Raw genomic sequence first — 20483 nt, forward strand, 5'->3', positions numbered from 1 at the left:
AGAGCAGTCACAAAAAATAGTAAACTGGTTAGTGGTTTCTTTGAATAAGAGTGTTTGCTACAGAGACCTTGACATCGAGTGCAGGCCAGCATATAGTTAAATAAAAGCCACTTGAGACATTTTACAGAAAATGCCTAATAGCACAGTGCACTCTAGTAATTTCGAAAAAAAAATGTGCATCATTGTTATCATGCTCTTTTAAAAACGTGCAGACCGTTAGAAGTAAATTCTTAGCTGTTTTCAGCACTCATTCCACAATGCATTAATTAGGAGAAAATGCATACTTGGGTACCGCTCCAATGCAGATAGGTAGGGGAGCAGAAGCTTTCGAACAACCTTTCCTGAAGTGGCCTTACTCACTGTTTGAACAGGCAGACGTGATGCTGCCCCTAGATTTGCCACCACACTTCCGACATTGCCACTGGAGGAAGAATGAATGATCCCAGTGATCAAAATCTTCTGAAGCGCGGACAACGCTGAGTAGGCATCTGTTTGGTCATTGCTGCCATTTAGCTGCCTAATAGCAGAGAACAATGACTCTACGTCATCACTGGAAAATTTTCCTGTCAGCACAAAGTGAAATCCTGCATTTAGCAAGTGTTTTGTGCACATAACAGTGGATGCGGTTGTTACAGTCAGTGCCTCGTGAGTCTCTTGAGTGAGAAATTCCAGCTTGTGGATGGTGCCCTTCTTCCACGAGGCAAAATAATCCAGGCATTCTACCTCCAGCCATAGAAGCCTACAAGATAAATTAAAAACAGAACAAACACAATGAAGCATGATGCAAGAAAATCGCACAGAGCTTTTTTTTGCATTATGAAAAAAAAATGAAAAATGGTTTCAAAAAGAGTACATGAGTATTAGCTTTCGCATGCACTTTCTTAATGGATGCTTTTTTCAAGTATACTTGCATTCTCACAAATTAAGACTTCTGAAAGATAAGTGCTTTTACATATTTCAACCATGACGATTATACCTTTCATCACTTGCACTATAGAAGGGCATCCTCCAAGCATCCCTGCTGATGGTATGAAATGTAGTGCTCTTGATGTTGTGCACTGAAAACCACTTGTACACTATCTCCATGAATTCGACTGTGGGCAAGCAATCCTCGAATCCAGGAGCACCAAGACGATGTCCGTGCTGCTGCAAAAACCTCAGGACTGAAGTGACCTTAAAAAAAAAAACCGGCAGTGAGCATCTAAGCTGACTTCAGCCGTAGGTTTATAGCTAAGTTTATAATGGTTATAATGTTATAATAGTTTATAGCTTTTAAGCAGTACTAGAGACTGTGACTAGCATTTATACTTATGTACAACGTTCACACAAGAAAGGTCATCAATGCACATTTTACCTGCGGCGAGAAAATGTCAACAGCTCTACTGACATTCATTTTCTCGAAGTTACTTGGCCAGAGGTGCTTCTTTGTCAGGCACCGCACCATTTTAAAAGCACCCTGCCGTTCCTGCACCTTGTGGAGCAACCTACAAAAATAAACAAGGGTTAGCATGATACTACAAAAGTTACAAAGAAAAAGCATTGTTTGTTACCTTAAGTAATCTGGCAGGATCAGCTTCCCTTTGTTCCTGAAAATTCTCTTTTCATCAAGAAACTGCGACCTGATATTTTTCAGGATATGGCAGTAGTCAAACGACAAGTAGAGCTGCCGACTTTCATCTAGAGGGTGTCTAGAAAAACCAAGTTCAATAATGAATATTATGTCCGTTTAAAGCACCATTATAAATTCCATACACAGCAGCCAGAATGCAAACATGACAGCAGATTTAGCAAAGAAATATTCACAGCAACACATGCGTTATGTGAGGCAACACAGAATGACTACTCACATTACGGCAGGCTTGATAGGGCCACCCGACAAGCTTGAAAAAAATTTGCAGTTTGCCTGATGATTGTCTGCAACTATCCTCACCACCTGAAAGCCTGCCTCTTCGACAGATGCCATTACTTTAAGAGCAAGAATCTCAAGTTGTCCTCCAGTTAAGGCCTTTGAAAAATAATACCCAACCGGTATCCTGCAAAAGAATATAATAGTTGCAAATTTGACAGATATGAATTTCCTGCTATCTTCTGACACAGCCAAAAGCTCAACATACCTGTAATGAGTGGAGAGACCAACAAAAACAAAACATAGAAGGTGTGTTGCCAATTCATCTTCTAGGTTGTAATCAACTTCAGCACCTCCCAAGTTGACGAGACCATGCACAGCATCTGATTGCTTGTGGTATATAGTAGCCTGTTTAATAGACATCTCGTCCATGATGAGGGAACCACATCGTGCCTGCAGAGATTAATATAAAAACATACATAAATAATTTATTGACGCGCAACAGAGTATTTTACCTGTCCGGAGTGCAGTTTTGCTTCTACATGGAGCCGCTGCTTTATCAGTGAAGACACTACCTCTCCAGTGCAAGCCCCGATGTATCTCTTCAGTGTTGACCTGCATGGCAGTTTCAGCATGCCAGACTCTCTCAGCAGCTGGTAACACGACGGAGATTTGGCATGCCAGAGTACACACTGGCGTATCGTTTCTTCCTGCCAGCGGCGCTTTGATGTGCCCAAAAAAGCCACCTGCTCTTGAATGGACACGGCTCTCGCATCATTTTGCTCCACTTTTTCCTGAAAGAGTCCAAAATTGTGAAAGGCAAACTTTCAATGAACAGAAATCGTAATTGACAATCCAATAACGGATACCATACCTGGAGAACTGTGAAGTTTGTTTTCTTCATTACTGCCTCAGCTTTTTTCTTTTCATGTCTGAGCAATGAGAGCTCCTCTTGCAGCTTTACATTTTTCTTCACAAGCCGTCTGCACTTTCTCGAGAGTGTTGCTACCTGCCTGAACAGTTGTGCAACGCGTGAAACCGAGAGCCTTGTTTGTGTTCCCTTCGCTGCCGGCTTTGATGACAAAAGGCCGTTTCTCAGTGCTTCTTCTGGAGCTAACTGAAAGGTTGGAAGCAAAAGTTGGCCAGAGGGGGCTCCTTGGATTGGCTCTAGTAAAGTCACTCCTGAAGGCTCCACTGGAGATCCTGGCGGAGGCTGTTCTGCAGGTTCAGAACTCCCAGATTTCTGAACAGTTACAGCCTCGTTATTTCCATCATCACTGGTTAGTGCTTCTGCAGCAGCTGTGTAAAGAATGCATTCATTTTGCCTGAAATGCCTGAAACAAGTTTTATTACAACAGCTGCAACAGACAGCTATACAGTTAAGCATGACATTTAGAACCAGCATATGTTGTTTTTACAGCTAACCAGATACGAAAAGTGCGGCAAAAGGGGGCAAAAGAATTCTATTTACCTGTTTTTTTCGCAAGCCCAGGAGACTCGCTCACAGAAGCAGCTGATGCAGGAAATTTTCGTTTCAATAGGCGTCGCGTTTGTTTTGGTGACGGCTGCAAGTACGCAGGGAATGCAGGAAAAACTGTTGGCACAGCATCCGGTTTCAACCTCCGCAGCTTAAGGCCTTCTCGATAGTTTTCTGGCCTGAAGTGAAGGCTGCAGACCCTGCTTCGGTCGCTTGGAACCCAGGGCTCTTTCCCTGGGCCTAGAAAAAAAAAAGAGAGAGGCATCGTGGAAATAGGTATACATTACTTCACGCGGGTACGTTCTGAGTATTGCTCAATGCAACGCAAACTCGACAACTGGAGCGCACGAGAGCTACGAAGCTCGATCGCCACTCGGCGGGCGCCGTCGCTCGAAATGCACATTAAAAGCATGTTTCAAAGCTAGGTGCAGCTTAGTAACTTACCTTCGCCTTGCCGAGAGATGTTTTTCAACCATTGGTTCCGAATATCGGTCACGGGGAACTCATGAAATGAAATTCCTCTTGATGTTCGGCCGCTTGACTTGCACAACGGCACGCAGCAGTAAACCATCGTGCAAGAAGCCGCAAACGCGAATGCCGGCGCCCACGGGGTTCAGAATCACCAGTGTCACTGAAATAGAATCTGGTAATCAAGATCTAGCCACACGAACAGATCACCAAGCACTAAGCTAATCGACTGTTTCGCGCACGTGCGTCTCAGTCCTTCGGTGGCCTCGCTGAAAACACTTGCTTCCCGTGCGCGCGGCCGGCGGTATGTGGGGGTGAGCACTAGCGCCACTCTGCGCGGCGGCGGTTTGGAAAACTAAAAAAAAACACACAAACAAAAGCAAATCATCGGCGCTGGCGCAGCGCCGCACGCACAGGTCGCCCATTATACAGTAGGTCGTGGTCGTATCGCTTGCGGATGCCGGCCTTCACGGTCAGTCCTTACCTCTGCGGGTCTCTGTGTGACGACACCTGCACGAGCAGAAGCCGGTGTCTCTGCCGACACGGCCGCAGGAGCCTGTGCAGCTGCCCCTGTCTCTGCCAAGGCCTCACCCGGATGTTGTGGCGAGGACTCCGGTTGGCTCTCCACACGTGGTGCAGTAGCCGCAGTGTCGGTCCTGGACTTAGACTCTCGCTTCGACTTTTTCGGCTTTGGAGGCGACGACTCGACGCCGGCATCAGTTGCCCTGCATACGAGCGGATCAGAGAAGCTACTTGCAGTTCCCAACGATGGAAGCAATATGCTAGAGGGGGTCCAGTATGTTAAGGCATTCTGCGTTGGCTTGCCGGGTGTCTGGGCTTCTGCTCCCCATCGCTTCGATTAATCTCGGTCGCTGACACAGGCCACAACGCCTGTACCTTCACACAATGAACAAAGAGTGAGAGAAAAGCGAGAGGCGACGGACTCGTGTTCCCAGTGCACATCTCCGCGAATTTGCTGCAGACAGGCTGGTCGTGTGTAGAAGCAACTGAAGTAGATCAACGCAAGACTTCTGAAACAGACCGATAATGCGGAATGGTATGCAGCAAACGCTGCGACAAAGGAATTTCGCTGTGAAGGCATGAGCCATTTGTTGTGGTTTTACAGAATATCAGAAGTAAGTGACGGCTGCATCCTAGCCAAGGCGGCATGGATGTTCTTAAAGGGAAGCTGAAGAGATTTTTGAATTCATTAAGATGCTCACGTATGGATGTGGGAACCTTAAAAATCATGCGGGTGAAATTTTTTTGCAGATTAATCACTTAGGAGCGACGTAATCGCCGTTTAAAATTGCGCGGTAGCTGCGCCCCCCGCTGTCCGCCGAGCGCTGCTGATGACCCTGACGATGCGAGCCGAAACCGGAAACCGTGGGGTGGTGACGTAAACATTGGTGTTCCGTCGCCACGCAGCCTCCGCGACCGTGCTTGTTTCTGCGTGCGTGCCATCGTAAGCTGCTTCGATCTGCCGTGTGTTCCTGTATTTGTGCTTTTTTATGTTTGTGGTGACGTACAGAAACGTGGGCAGCATCGAGTGAAGCGGTGGACCATCATGCCGGCGTTCTGCGCAGCCTTCGGCTGCACTAACACCGGCGGCCGCGACGATGTGGTCTTTCATAATTTCCCGCAAAATAAGAAGCTTTCCGCGAGGTTGGTCGCTGCTGTGAAGCGAAGGGATTTCAAACCCTCAAAGACTACAGTGCTATGCTCTGACCACTTTCGTGATGAAGATTATAACCATAGCCTGTCGATAATGCGTTCATTGGGCCTGTCAACAAAGTCAGCTGGACTGAAACCCGGCGCAATACCGTCTGTCTTCGCGCACAGGAGCTCGTCACCGCCACCGAGGCCAGCTTTCGCGAAAAGGAGGAAGCTCGAGGTAAGGATTTGTGTATTAACTCTATGAGAATTTGACTGCGCGAACCGGTGTTCTGTGTAGTGTATGGCGCGTAATTTCGTGGATGCAAGACTTCCGCTAGTAGTGAGATGAACGGCGCTGGAATGAGAATGTCAGGACGGCAGCATACTGCAGCTTACAAAATAAGTGCTTAGCTGTTATGCTTGCAGGCATGCATCATGCATCTCGTACAGCATTACTCATATAAGAACTCGGCCCTAAATTTTTTGGCTGAGTAAAAATCGTTAAACTGCTATAATACTGCAAGAGGTGGAGCGACGCGAAGTGCGCCTCACAACCAGAGACTGCGCGCCGCGCGTGAGCAGAGAACTTCGTTCGGTAAGCGAGCACGTGAAAAGACGTTATATGCAGACTCTTTACTCCATTATGTTGGAGCTCAGATATTCTAGGATTCATGCGTAGCCCTCAGTGGCGAGAACATAGGGAGTAGTACGCGGCACATTTTTCTTCGTGGTCGGAGCGCCGAGAAAACTGTTTGCACATGTTTTGTGGTATACGGGCGCGCGGCGTTTCGTTTTGAATTTGGATTCGCCTGGGGCCTGGCTGATAGCAGCCTCGTCAGCGCCCAATGTGCGCAGTCATGGCGCTTGCAGTCCGGCCCCAAATCGCACACTTTTTTTTTTGAGCGATCTACGTCGGACGCGGGCGCTGATTCTGTGTTAGCGCTTGAAGTTGCCTGTCAGGGTTTTTAAAGGGATCTTTTTTGCTTGGCTATAGTATTTGCAGGAGGTGCTCCAAATCTGCAAATACAACATAATATGAAATACAACATAATATGAAAATAAAAAATTTAATTAAGATATGCATTTTAGTGAGCTAATGGAAGCCTTCTGCCTATTACTAGTGTCTGCCGTATCCCCCAATATAGCCCCAGGTATAAAATTAATACAAGGGTAGTTACCCATTTTTTAAAATAAATTTTGGACCTCCTAAAGGAACACCTGGTATATAATAAATGATCTCACTTCGCACGGAGCTCGCCAATCAACAAAATGGTTTATGAAATAAACCAGCAGATTTTACTCATACTGAAGCACACTTTTGTTCTGTTTGGAACAATAACATCATGTGGCTTATGCCTTTCAGTTTCTTGCTGAACTGCTGCAAGATCAAGACTGCGCACCAGACGATAGTGCAAATGAAGAGTGCATGGAAAATGACATCACACCTGGAGGCTGCACACCACCAGGCAGTCAAGAATCCACACCAAACGGCAATACAAATCAGGACTGTGCAACAAGTCGAATGCCACTGGCAGATGCTGCTGAGGGCCCTGCCATCGAACTTTTCTAAAAGTGATGACAAGGCTGACAAGTCTGTTCAAGTTCTAATGCAGCCAATACCAGTAAAGTGTTCTGCCAGGAATACGTTTATAATAACACATGTAGTCGTAAAAAATTGCCAAGTGCAGCATGGCTTCATACATTAATAATAATATTATATCCCAACAAACACAAAACCTCCTCAGAAACTCCAAAAAAGGATGGAATGTCCCAGTCCCAGTACAACGTTTATCAAACGTTTCCAGACCATAGAGGCACGACATAGAAACGCAAGCAAAAAGGCAGTGCTCCCACTAAAGGTCTAGAAACGTTTTTTCTGGAGTGTTTAGCAGCAACAAAAGCGAGTTAATGCATTTTCGTCCCAGAAATGTAACTGGGCATAACGTTTTGGGACCAATGATTTTCAACAAGAAATAAAAATCGACTGCTCGCGCTCTCTTTTCTCTCTCCTTCGCGCCACAAGCTGCGGGGAGAGAAGGTTTTGCTCTTGCACTCGTCGTTTTGAGAGATGAAACGGCAGTTTCATTCGAACAGCCGAAGGAAGCGGTTAACCCCGCATCTCTCTCGGTGCATGCGTTTCTCGCACGTGGGCCGTCGGCTCCATTGCAGGCAGGCGGCGGCGGTCTGCATTTTCATCGCGCCGCCGGCAGCGGCGGTCAACATCTTTCCCGTCTTCTAGCGTTTTCCCAGCTTGCGCCCAACTTCAAAATTGTGTGGTGGTCCCTCCAGGCGTCTCCGACTATCGGCACTCCTCGCTGCGCCGCTGTCTAGCAGAAGTGCGGTAATGGCCTCCCGTCGCTCGCCCGGCTTCCTCGCTGGACGGACGCCATTTTGCGCGCGCTTATTCGCGCTGCCCCAGACGTTCGAGCACAAGCCCCAGCGCGCGGCAGTTCTTGCTCTCGTCACTGCGCCAACTGGGCTGTCGTGGACTTCGTAGCTACGGATTCACGGAAGTTTTCCCGCGCACCTCGGCGTGCCCACACCATTCCTTTTGGAACTGATGCCGCGGCTGCGCATCGCAAGTCCTTTGCGCAGCTCCACGGCCCTACTGATGCCGCTGTTCGAGGCGGCGTTCGTGGCAGCGGAGTTCGTGGCAATAGGTGACTCCTCGCACGCACCCTGCATTCCTCAGCGCCTCCGACGACTGCAGCACGTTGGTGGTGGCAGCGTGGCCGTACGTCTACTACGGTCTGAGGCGGGAAGGACCTTCCGAGACCCACCACTCTCTTTCTGCGAGTGCCCATGGATTAGCCTGCTCTACCAACTTCGCCACCGCGCAGCCATCCTGCCGCAGCGGTATAGTTTGTGCAGTGTTCGCGTGGTTATATTGACTCTCTCCCACTGGATTAATCGTGCCTTGATCTCGACTCCCACGTTGGACTGTGCCGCATGCGCGGTCTGCCGCACCATGGATGCAGCGCGCCACCGCACGTACTACCTGAGCACGTTCACCTTCCCGCCTGGCTCCAAGCAGTCTTATCCCCACACTTAGTCACAAGAAAATAAAACTCCCAGGATCGTTACGAGGGTGTAACGCGTAGTTTGAGCGCTCGCTGTGCTGTGAGAAGGCGCAGGACAGAAGCCTGCGTTTAATTTATGGTTTCAGCTGTTGCAGCCTTGTATTTCATCCCTGGGTTTCCGTAGGCAACGTCGTCAAGGTATGTTGGTTTATTTTAATTATTTATTTAATTTATTTATTTAAGCATACTGCAGGCCCTTTTCGCATTTTTTTTTTATTTTCGCCTATATAGTAGAACTAATATTTTTTTTCTGTTTTGATAACACGTCGCTGAAGCTTGCTCCGAGTTTCTAAGCGTGAGGGGGGTTTCAACTTGCAGAAAATCCGTGAGCTGAAACTGCGTGTCTGCAGCGTACGCCCATCTCGTCTTTTCTTTTGTCACCGAAGTTGCTCTTTACATACGTTTGCTTTTGCATGTGCATATCTGCTTTTGAAGACCTTAGAATGCTCGTTTAAGGTGCATCAACTTTCAGCCTGTATTCTGTTTTACTTGCTTCATATTGCAGATTTCTCAGGGCTGGAGAAAAAAGTGGCCATCATATGCATGGCGCCGTATGTACACTGTGTATTAAATGGTGCATACGTTTGCGTCTGCTGTTTGTATTCATTCAGATTTGCGCCGTTGAACGTAAGTTTTTCGGCACGGACTTTCAATTCGGTCTGTATTGTTTTTCTTTGACTGAAACATGAATGCATTTTGATTGTGGTGCTGTATGGTGCGGTCGCCGGCATGGACGACAGGATGCAATTCGTGCTAAGAGCACACCTAGTAAACTGAAATTACTTCTGTATGGCGCTGCTATTTGCTCTTATATGAGCCAAATCGGGTGACTTTTTGAGTTCATATTTCCTTTGTGTGCAAAATGCTAGGACATTTCACGTAAACGGATAAGTGCAGAACGGCCGAGCCAGCACGCATTCAGACGAGTGGAAAGGTGGATTACACCACCTGTAACGTAAGTATGCACCTGAAATTTGGCACATATGTGCGCTTGGATGCCTGCAGGCTGCACGAAAAATGAGGAATAATTTTATTGAGCCAGAGCCGAGAAATTGAGCATTAACCTTTTGGGGCTTTCCATGGGACGCACAACTTTTTGGACATTGCTAGTTGTGGGGACGTTTTTTAGATGTGTTCGGGAAAAATGACCACCTCCTGGGGAGATTCCAGATGTCCCGATGGGTCATTTTTGGGAGATTTTGAGGAGGTTTTGTGTTTGTTGGGATAATTGTGCGCCACGTGTGCTACAGCCAGCCTTGCGATTCGGCCTGCTTGGTTGCAGCACGAGGCCATCGAGAACAGCGCGATCAAGGCGGCCGCAAACGGATGGAGATATTCCTACAAGGGCTTGCAGTATGAAGCAACTCGCCTAAACAAGGATTTCAATTTACTGCCAGATCCCATCTTGGCACGCAGAACGGAAGGCGCACGTTTGTCACCACGACGAGTTCTGCCGCAAAGCGCCGCGAACTTCTGTCTTTCGCGTGTGTTATGAACCGAGCCGGCACGCAGCGACCATGAAGCGATGCCAGCATAAAATTTGCGTGCAAAAAGAGCCTGATAACTTCTTGCGCTTGTTAATGGTCTGTGTGGATTGCAAGCAGATTTGCGGCAGCACCGACAAGCGGCAAGACTAGAATGCCGACGATCGCATCCCGCTTACATTGCATTAGGAAAATTTCGTGGAGCAGTGCTATACTACATTTGCTCGCTTCAAAATTAATTTATTGTATCTCTGAATGAAGTTTGGCTAGAAAAGTATGCTTACCAATGGACATTTCCAACACGTGGAGATGCTGACGCTTCTCTTTCGTTCAAGCCAAAAGCACCGCTTGCGCCAGCATCGTTGCTTCCTTGGAGCGGTTTGCTCTTTGCGATTGGTTCGTACATGTAGGGGATGACGCCAAGATCCTCCTGGTAATCTTCGATGTGTTCCATCGTGATATAAGCATCAAACCAACAACCGGAACACCGCGCGCCGCGCTTCATGTACTACATCGGCGGCGACCGAGCCGGGCTCACCGAGCCAACGCCAGTGTTTACGTCACGAGGCGCCCAGCCAATCACAGGCGGCAACGAGGCGCGCGAGCTGGCTCGAGGCTGCTGCGGCACTTTTCGCCAAAATAAAATAGGTTTGCGCTTTCTTTTGCCTAATTTCGATGAGAAATTCGAATCCCGAGGGTGGAAAACTCTAAAGTGTATATCTTCACTCAATTTTTTGGGGAAACCTTTCAGCATCCCTTTAAAGGGACTATGAAACAAATTTATTGAGATTATGTAAAGATAGGCAATCCATCACTCGTCACTCCAGCGCAAGAATTTTTGAGCTAGCATCAATAGCCACGAAGTTATAGGCGATTAAAAATCACCCTCCTCCTCTCCCCCCTCAACTCGTACGCGCGGGGCACCATGAAAAAATAAAGAAAACAGCTCCGGGACTGGGCTCCGCCCATGAAAACGTCATTCGCTGACGTTCGGTTTACAACTTCCGGTTGTCGCACTCGCGAGGAGCAGCGTGCGTCGGCAGCGTCTCTCCGGTCTCGGCGCTTTCTTGGATTGCGGCGCGCGTCGGGTTTCTTTGCTAGTTGGCAGAATGGACCCGGACCTGTTCCCGGCTCACACAATGTTTTATTTTTTTGTGCGCTGGTTCGGCCGTCACACCGATGCTGCCAAGTCTTGGTGTGAAACACCGTGCATATACTGAGCCTAGCTCTCGAATGATGTTGGACACCCGGCTGCGGGATCGCAAAATCGCGCCGCCCGACTTCGAACACAAGGAACATACGGTATTACGGTCGTAAAACGGACGAGAGAGTCAAAGAAGGTCGGGACCGAGTCTGCATGTCGAAGCAGCAGCCGAATGTGAACAGCAGCAGTACGTAGCCGTCAGGCCAAGGCCCTCCGCGACAGCTAACGCTTCGAATTCGTCCTGTGCCCTAAGTAAATGCGGCACCTTTTTTTTAAGTTCTCGTAGATAAAATTGTCTTCCATCGCAGATCATATCGTGTAAACGTCCATACCGATCGCTGTAAGCTGGAAACTCACCTTCCCGGCGGGAAGAAACAGTGTCGGCAGCGACTTCGGTCAAAGCTTCAGCTGCTTGACATTCATGCCTGACTATCGAACGAGCGCTGGGTTATAGTAGTAAGCGTCAGGTGCGAAGTGTCGACCGCAAACGCGGAGTCTTCGGCGTGCGTGCGACGCTGGCAGTCCGATGCGCTCCATCCAGGCTGCTCTCTCACGCACATCTCTAGGAGTAACATGCCTGAGTTCAACACCTCGCCAGTCACTGGGTTTGCAGCCGACGACACAGCAAGGCGTATTCATCTTGGGCGGTCGAAAAAGGCACTGCTAGTGGCTCCCGAACTCGCGACAGAAAGAGGCGGCAGAGGTAAATTAAAACCATATGCGCGAAGGCAATGCCCTCGCTCGCGCTTGCCCCAGGGGGTCGCGCGGCAGCTCGATCAGACGATTTTCACCGCTTCCGGAAGTGTGCCCGTGACGTCGAAGCTGCGGCGGCTCTAGCGAATGACAGCGTGTGGTGGCCTGCCGACGTCATGGGACTAGTGACGTCTATCTTCCCGGTTTTGGTTTCAGAATTGCTCCCTACGAAGACACCAAGCGGCCCGCGAATTTTGAAAAACACGGTTTTTAAAAATTCATAATAAATTGCCGGCTGAGTTCCGAAGACTCATACTTGGTGTCAATGCTTCTGAGCATCACTTCTAACATTTGCAAGCGGCTTTTAATTCTTTTCATGGTCCCTAAAGGGACCATGAAAAGAATTAAAAGCCGCTTGCAAATGTTAGAAGTGAAGGGACCATGAAAAGAATTAAAAGCCGCTTGCAAATGTTAGAAGTGATGCTCAGAAGCATTGACACCAAGTATGAGTCTTCGAACTCAGCCGGCAATTTATTATGAATTTTTGAAAATCGTGTTTTTTAAAATTCGCGGGCCGCTTGGTGTCTTCGTAGGGAGCAATTCTGAAACCAAAATCGGGAAAACAGACGTCACTAGTCCCATGACGTCGGCAGGCCACCACACGCTGTCATTCGCTAGAGCCGCGGCAGCTTCGACGCCACGGGCACACTTCCGGTAGCGGTGAAAATCGTCTGCTCGAGCTGCCGCGCGACCCCCTCGGGCAAGCGCGAGCGAGGGCATTGCCTTCGCGCATATGGTTTTAATTTACCTCTGCCGCCTCTTTCTGTCGCGAGTTCGGGAGCCACTCGCAGTGCCTTTTTCGACCGCCCAAGATGAATACGCCTTGCTGTGTCGTCGGCTGCAAACCCAGTGACTGGCGAGGTGTTGAACTCAGGCATGTTATTCCTAGAGACGTGCGTGAGCGAGCAGCCTGGATGGAGCGCATCGGACTGCCAGCGTTGCAATCCAAGAAAGCGCCGAGACAGGAGTACTCTAACAGGAGAGACGCTGCCGACGCACGCTGCTCCTCGGGAGTGCGACAACCGGAAGTTGTAAACCGAACGTCAACGAATGACGTATTCATGGGCGGAGCCCAGTCCCGGAGCTGTTTTCTTTATTTTTTTATGGTGCCCCGCGCGTACGAGTTCAGGGGGAGAGGAGGAGGGTGATTTTTAATCGCCTATAACTTCGTTGTTATTGATGCTAGCTCAAAAATTCTTGCGCTGGAGTGACGAGTGATGGATTGCCTATCTTTACATAATCTCAATTAATTTGTTTCATGGTCCCTTTAAGGTCGGCGCTTCCTGCTGTTCCCAAATTTTCTGCTAGGGGCAGAGGCGTTGTAGTTTCACTGAGTGGTCAACAATGTTGGCGTTGAAAAAGCTACTCAGTCCTGCAAGCTCAAATGTCTCGCCAGAGGAAGGCCCTTCAGCCAAAGGCTACGACGCCGAGATCCACCTCCTTCCACCCACCACGGGTCGATCACAAGCGCACACTAACGGGTGCAAAGTGTTTACCCTAGACGTAACACAGCAGGTGGCCGTCATAGGCTGAAGGATATCCTCAGTGAGGCATGTGTCGCTTCATTTGCGATTTGAATCCGGTTCTCGAGCTATCACTACCTGCTCGCTTCCTGGCGTGCGTATCTTCTCGTAGCCACATTTTGGGCACATTTCGTTTTTGCCTATCGTTACTCTCCAGCTTGCACAATCATCGTTCCAAGTGAATAAGGGATGCTGACCTTTGTCAAAGAACTACAAACTCAAGGCCTGGAGATGTGCCTCGTGCATACGTGCTTCATGCGCAGAGGCAAACTCACCTGACAGTGTCTGGGGTGGTGGCTTTGGAAGGCTTCCCGCGTTTTTTCCCGTGTTTCTTCTGTTTCCCGGTCCCGTGCGACGCGCTGAGCTCCACCCCTGGCCCCGCCGCCGCTGCGCTTGCGTCTGCCACGCTGTGCTCCTCGGCTACCTTGCTGGGTTCCTCCATGGACGGGCCCAGCTGCTTACGATGAGACGAATTCTTCTCTGCGCGCTCGAGACTCCGGCTGCTTTCTCTTCCTCTGTCACACGGGGCGGACCGCACGAACCCTGATTGGAGTGATCATCGATAAAGTGCAGCGTGCCTAAGGTCGGTAAGGTCGTTTTCCGGTATGAAAATTCGCACCTTTTCTACCCGTGTTTAAAGAAAGCGTGGTCGCTTTGAAGCTATGTCACAAATGATGACACTTGATTTTTCTATGGCTCCAATTTATGGACGACTTTCGTAAGAAAGCAGGTCATAGAGGATGATGCAAGAGCAACATTGCGGTGCCCACTGAACGAGAACTCAAATGCTTGGAAACGCCCTGTTTTCGTACATCGAACGTTAAACTTTGGAATGAAAACATCTCTACCTCTCCCGTAACCGAGAGTAGAGTAAGCATGAAATGTTTACGGGCCTAATGTCATCTCGGTGGACACCCGAACCGCACCGTACAGGAAGGGAGGAACGCCACCACCCGTTCAGCGCGATGCCTTGCCATTTGAACGCAAGGTTTTTTGAGGAAAGGAAATGGCGCAGTAATTCTCTCCCACCTCGCTGGACACCCGAACCACACCGTAATGGAAGGGAGGAACGCCACCACCCGTTCGGCGCGATGCCTTGCCTTTTGAACGCAGCGCTTCTCCCCCGGGCCCCTGTGCGCCTGCGCGGCTTTGCTTCGATGCGCGAAGCCCCTAAGAATTCACGTATGACAACGAAGTGTATCGTGGCATTTATGTGCTTTTTGCACGCGTTATTAGAAATCGGCAATTATAATTCCGTGAATTATCAAACGCACAGCGACTGATATCTTGATAAACATTGAGAAGGCACTGGCAGCAGTTCAGCAGTTATTTTTTTGTGACTCCTTTGGAGACCAACCGGCGCTTGCATGCCGGTCGCGTAGGAGGGCTTACAGAGTCTCGTGAAATCTCGTCAAGTCTCGTACGGTGCCCGGATGTTCTCGTTTCAGAGCCCGGATGACTGGAATTCAGTGCCCGGATGAGTGGATTTCAGTGCCCGGATGAGTGAATTTCAGTGCCCGGATGAGTGGATTTCAGTGCCCGGATAAGTGGATTTCAGTGCCCGGATGAGTGGATTTCAGTGCCCGGATGATGGCTCTCGGTCTCGGCGTGACGTCACCACACTGCCGACAACGGGGGCTAAAAGCATTTCATGCTTAAAAAACTATATAGAAATTATTTATATCGCAGTTTGTATTATACAGCCAACAATATTGCTGCCCATATCTGTGTGGTTTCTTCCTTTACACTCAAAGCCGCAGACCGCCAGCTTTACCATTTTGTTTGTGACGCGAGATGCGACCAGACTTATCTCGATTGATCGTGGCTATTAACTGCAACCACATTTTTCTAGATTGTAGTAGTTGCTTTTGCTTCCTTATCTCGAAAGTTCCTTGCTAGCTTTAAATTGGACGGGTGCAGCCAAGAACTAAAGACATTCTATTTGAAGGCCGTTGAGCACGCTTGTTGCTTTCACCGCCGCCAAGTTATTCAGTCCATTGTGGTCGCAGGTCAACCCAATACACAGTTTTAAAGACCTTTACGCTGTCTTTCTCACTGCCTGGACTGCGGTCACCGCCATGGAACATCTGCTTCATGTTCTAACAGATGTCCTGGTCACCCTCACTCCCTGGTAACCGCCAAAGACCCCCTGGTAACCGCCAAAGCAGCTCCTGCCGTCCCGAATAAATAGCTCACTAGAAGGCCACAGAAGCCATCCCAAGCAAAAACGAAGTGCGAAGCAGCCCTCGTCTCGAGTTGCGTTCACCTGAGTACGGGCCACTACCGGACCGCACAGGAGCAAAAGGACGACTGCTCAGCGCCGACGTCTTCCATGGCTACGACGCCAGCCCCCATTATTTTGTTCCAGCCCGGACTGCCGCCCGCGTTCAACGTTTCACCAGGCGAGGATCCTGCAGAATGACTGGAACAGTTTGACGGCGTCGCCGTATGACAAGACTGAAGTGAGCCACGTTTTCTTCACCCTGGAAGACCCAGCCAGAATTTGGTTCGAGAATCACAAAGCTCCTCTGGTGACGTGGGGATCATTCAAGCGGGACGAAGGCCTGATGTCTACGTCTTCTCCCTGCCAGGGGTTTTCCCCTTGGTCGGCCTCTCTTCCTTAGGACCAGGTCCCCATTGATGTCTTATTTCGCAGTGGTGGAGTAACCAGCATTCCTGTAGCTTTAGTTCCTTGGGATGGAGGCGCGATTCATTTCAACAATCCGGAGGCAGTACAGGCGGCCCTTCATCCACATCGCCTCACTACAGGCGCATCACAGATGTGCGGCAGTTCGGCAGGGGTGGGATCTTGTGCAGGGCCCCAGACAAGGTTGGGGTCGCCGATCTCTTGAAGTGTACCTCCTTCGCCAACCACCCGGTGGACGCATACATACCGCCTCATTTGGCGTGTTCCAAGGGCTTAGTCCGAGGTGTCGACTCTCGATTGAGCCCTTTGGAGACGCTTGAGAGCCTCTCCTCTGCGGGCATCATTGCTATCCATCGATGAAGCAGAATAGTAGAGGATGGCAAAATTCTTACAGAGTCCGTCATAGCCACATTTGCAGGAATAGTGTGCCCTTCGGAGATCAAAGTGTGGCCACTGGTCATTTGAGTGGATGTGTTTAACTCTAGACCCCTTCAGTGTCAGAACTGTTGGAGATTTGACCACAGCGGCTAAGCCTGCAAATCGGGCTTACGTTGCTTTGCATAAGGCGAAAGCCATGCTAGGGAGGACTATTCCGAACAGCAAGAAAAATGTTCTCTGTGTGGTGATGCCCACTTCGCCAATTCGCCAGACTGTCCTGCACGAGCTCAAGAAGTTCAGGTTCTAGAGCTAATAGATAGACGCCGATGCACGCGACGAGAAGCATTTGCTGCAGTCATAGAGAGAGCCTCTGGATATTTTAGTGCGGCTGCCAAATGTCCACCCGTAATGCTTGCCTCTTAGTCACAGGCAATCACAGCGGCAGTTGAGAAAGCAATGACAAATGCAATGGAACGCATTATTGAAACCGTATCCACGTGTGTATCCCAGGTCATAGCTACCCAGATGACCAAACTGCTGCAGCTACCCACCGCTCCGCTCTTGTCCTCTGTGGTTTCGGAAGCTCCTCCACCATCTGTAGTCACCAATAGTGCTCCACAGGCCCAAGGTAAATCTGAGCAACAAAAGACTGCTGAAGCACCTCCCCCTGACAGCGTTATAGATGCGCCCTCTGTTGAATGTGTTGACATGGAGCTTGATGTCCGCGCCCAAAAACTAAGTGGGTCTCCATTGAGTATTGCAGGTACAGGCGCGGACAAAAGTAAACGGAGCACGCAACTGTCTTCGAATATTTTTCACGCGTGCCCTAACTGAAATTTCCAGCAGTGGTATGCGCATGCTGGTAACGGAGGTTGGTGGCCTTTTTTGTAGACAAACAACGCTTCTTCATTACCAATGGAGAAAGCGTGATTGCACTTCGAACGAAATAGCGTGCTCCGTTTACTTATGGCCGCGCCTGTACATCACGTCTAAAGTCCAAGTCAAAGAAAAATGACGCTAGTCAAAATCCCAAGACCAGGATTTTAGAAGCAGCAGTTGCCGCTGCAGCTCTCCCGCCAAGATAGGGTCATTAAGTGTACTCCACTGGAATTGCCTATCTATATGCTCAGCTTCAACAGATTTAATATGTTTATGCAATCAACTTCTACCAGATTTAATTGCGTTACAGGAAACATGGCTTACAGCAGATTTTAATCATCAGCTCAAACATTACCGATCGTTCTGGCTTGACCGGTCTTCACGAGGGGGAGGGTTGTAAATGCTAATTTCTTCAAAGTTTTGCACAGAGCATCCATTTCTTTTAAGTATGCGGACAATCAATGTAAAATCATTGCGGTTGATCTCAAATTCCCAGGTCAACAGCCCTTTACTGGAGCTAATGGATATTTCCCTTCAGGTGTGCATGAAACTCGGCCCCTTGACTCACTCATGTCTAGTAGCCAATCTCAGGTTTTATTAGTTGGGGATTTCAGTTCGCACCACATGACGTGGGGGTTTAAAACAGATTGTTTCGGCTCTAGACTATTCGATTTTTGTTTGCGACAACAACATTGTCTGCAACAATTCAGGAATCCCTACATTTGTACGTGGTCAATGTCGCTCTGCCTTAGACGTAACTTTTTCCTCTCCAGGAGTCTCTGTTACGTCTTGGGCGCCTGTTGACTGTGCTGCAAACAGTGATCATCTACCGATTAGTTTCAAGCTTGCGTGTAAATTCACTCTTTCCGAAAGATAACCGCGCTCCTTCATAAACTACAGTCGCTTTAAAGACACCCTCAAATCAGCTCTCACAATCAGTTCAGACCGAAGCATCGAGACGAGTTCCGAATGCAAAGCTACACATCTATGCTCAGTGTTGGAAAGTGCAAGGCAAAAGTCTGAATTCATTGTCACTGGAACCTGGGTGCCATCGCCAATAATTGGTGGAATGCTGAGTGCACGCGTGCCTATAGACGACGGAAAACCGCCTGGAAGAGACTTCTCATAAATCAATGCCCAAAAATTGGTTGGATTATAAGTATGTTGCAGCAACATTTAAGCGCACTGTCTCCCGTGCGAAGAAGGAGTATATTACAAGTCATTATGATTTTCTTTCTCAATCAGGAAATATACAGGCTTTGTTTAATTTCATGAGGAGCAGGAAAGTGATTCCTCCGGCTGTCAACATTGAATCCCTCGTTCAGTCCCCTGCTGACATCGCCATGGCCTCAGAGGGAACTGCGCGTGGCCTGGAATGTTGATTTACATCAGCACTTCGTTCTCCAGCTACATTAACATGCATCTCAAGTGATTTCATTGAGGTCACTATGCCTGAGCTTTCGCAAATTGTTCTGCGCCTATCCCCAGCGGCTCCTGGCCCCGATAAGGTTACTACATCTATGATTAAAATTTTGTTTAACGAATCTCCTGAAGACATGTTGGCTCTAGCTAACCATTCCCTTAAAGGTCCTTGGATACCCCATGAGTGGCGCCTTGCGGAAATAGTTCAACTACTTAAAAAACAAGGGGAGGGTTTTCACTTCACACAACGTACGCCCGATTTAATTAACTTCGAATTTAGTGAAATTGGTGCAACTGGTCCTGCTTCGTCGAATCATGTATTTAATTTCTGCAAATGATCTCTTGAATCCTTGTCAAATTGGTTTCAGGCCGGACTGTTCGATTTGGTGCGCTCATACTGACCTTGAGAGCCGTATTAAATTAGCTCGCAGCACTAAACAGTTCGCCGCGCTTGTCACTCTGGATATCAGTATAGTCTACGACAGCGTCGAGCACTCGGCGCTGTTACACAGATTACCGGACCTTAATTTCCCAAACTATTTCGTAGCCTGGACCTCTCCTTTCTTGAAAAACAGAGAATTTTATTGTTGCCCAAATGGTGTCTCTTCTAGGAAATTTCGACAGACAAGAGGTATACCGCAAGGGTCAGTTCTTTCCCCTGTTCTTTTTAACATCTTTCTAAGCTAAATTCCATCCATCCGTAATCCGTAATCCATCCATAATCCGTAATCCATCCGATGACATCGCATTTTCTGCCTCTGCAAGTGATATTCACGCTCTTTATCAAACCTTGGAGGATTACCTCAATATTCTTGACAACTGGATAGGAAGTATTCATCTTATTGTGGCCGTAACTAGCGCCACCTGGTGTTGTGCTAACTCAGCAGCTGCAAAGGTTAGCAGATGATCGTCTAGGTGGCGCGCGGGACTTGGACTGGACTAGGTGGCCGAGTTACCGGCATTACGACGAGGGATCGCCATGCTAGCCGCTTGTATTCCATTGTGTTAATTAATAAACCATGTTCTCTACCTGTAACACATCTGTTCCTCAAATGTGAACAAATGCGCCTTGTTGGTCTTTCCGGTTTCTCATCCTGTAAACATCTGCATTGCATATAGAAATCACATAATTCCTCAGGTTCAGACAGTCAAGTATCTTGGAGTAATATACGACTCTACTGTTTCCTGACGGGCACATATTGAGCAAGCTTCTGCATAAGGAGTTCGGGCCATTGGCATCCTGCGTAGGCTTTGCAGTGCTAGGTCCGGTATGAGAAGGCACACACTCCTGCAGATATATAAAATGTATGTCCGCCCAATTTTGGAGTTCCGCTGTGTTTTATTCTCAGGAGCTCCTGCCTGTAAACTCCGCCCTCTTGTACTCTTGGAGCGTGAGGCGTTCCACCTCTATTTCGGACTTCAAAAATATGTAGCCAATGCTGTCCTGCACCTTGAGGCGCGAATTCCATCTTTAATAGCTAGATTTCGCCTTTTAACAGTCCAAACCTTTGTAAACTTGCGCGCCTCACCTCTTCACATCTCCAGTATAATATTTCTTAGTCAACCTGCAGTCTTTTTAAATGCCATTTGATCTAGTTTGCATACTCCGCCGATATGTTTCGTCCAGTCTCTCCTTGATCCCTTAAACATTCATTGCACAGATCTC

At 48.6% G+C, this 20483-nt stretch overlaps 1 protein-coding gene across 1 annotated transcript in view; it reads right to left on the minus strand.

Moving 5' to 3' along the window:
- Positions 1-13933, minus strand: part of LOC149337704 (uncharacterized) — a 32370-nt gene extending 18437 nt beyond the window's left edge. The window contains exons 1-2 of the mRNA XM_089554931.1: positions 13767-13933; positions 4276-4516 (exon numbers count right to left, since the gene is read on the minus strand). Of these exons, the coding sequence (XP_089411057.1) occupies positions 4276-4516; positions 13767-13933 (408 nt within the window). The remainder of the gene's footprint in view (positions 1-4275; positions 4517-13766) is intronic.
- Positions 13934-20483: the final 6550 nt, after the last annotated feature.

The sequence above is a fragment of the Amblyomma mixtum genome, chromosome 7 (assembly GCF_055824585.1).
Source record: "Amblyomma mixtum isolate Tamu chromosome 7, ASM5582458v1, whole genome shotgun sequence".
NCBI lineage: Eukaryota > Metazoa > Arthropoda > Arachnida > Ixodida > Ixodidae > Amblyomma > Amblyomma mixtum.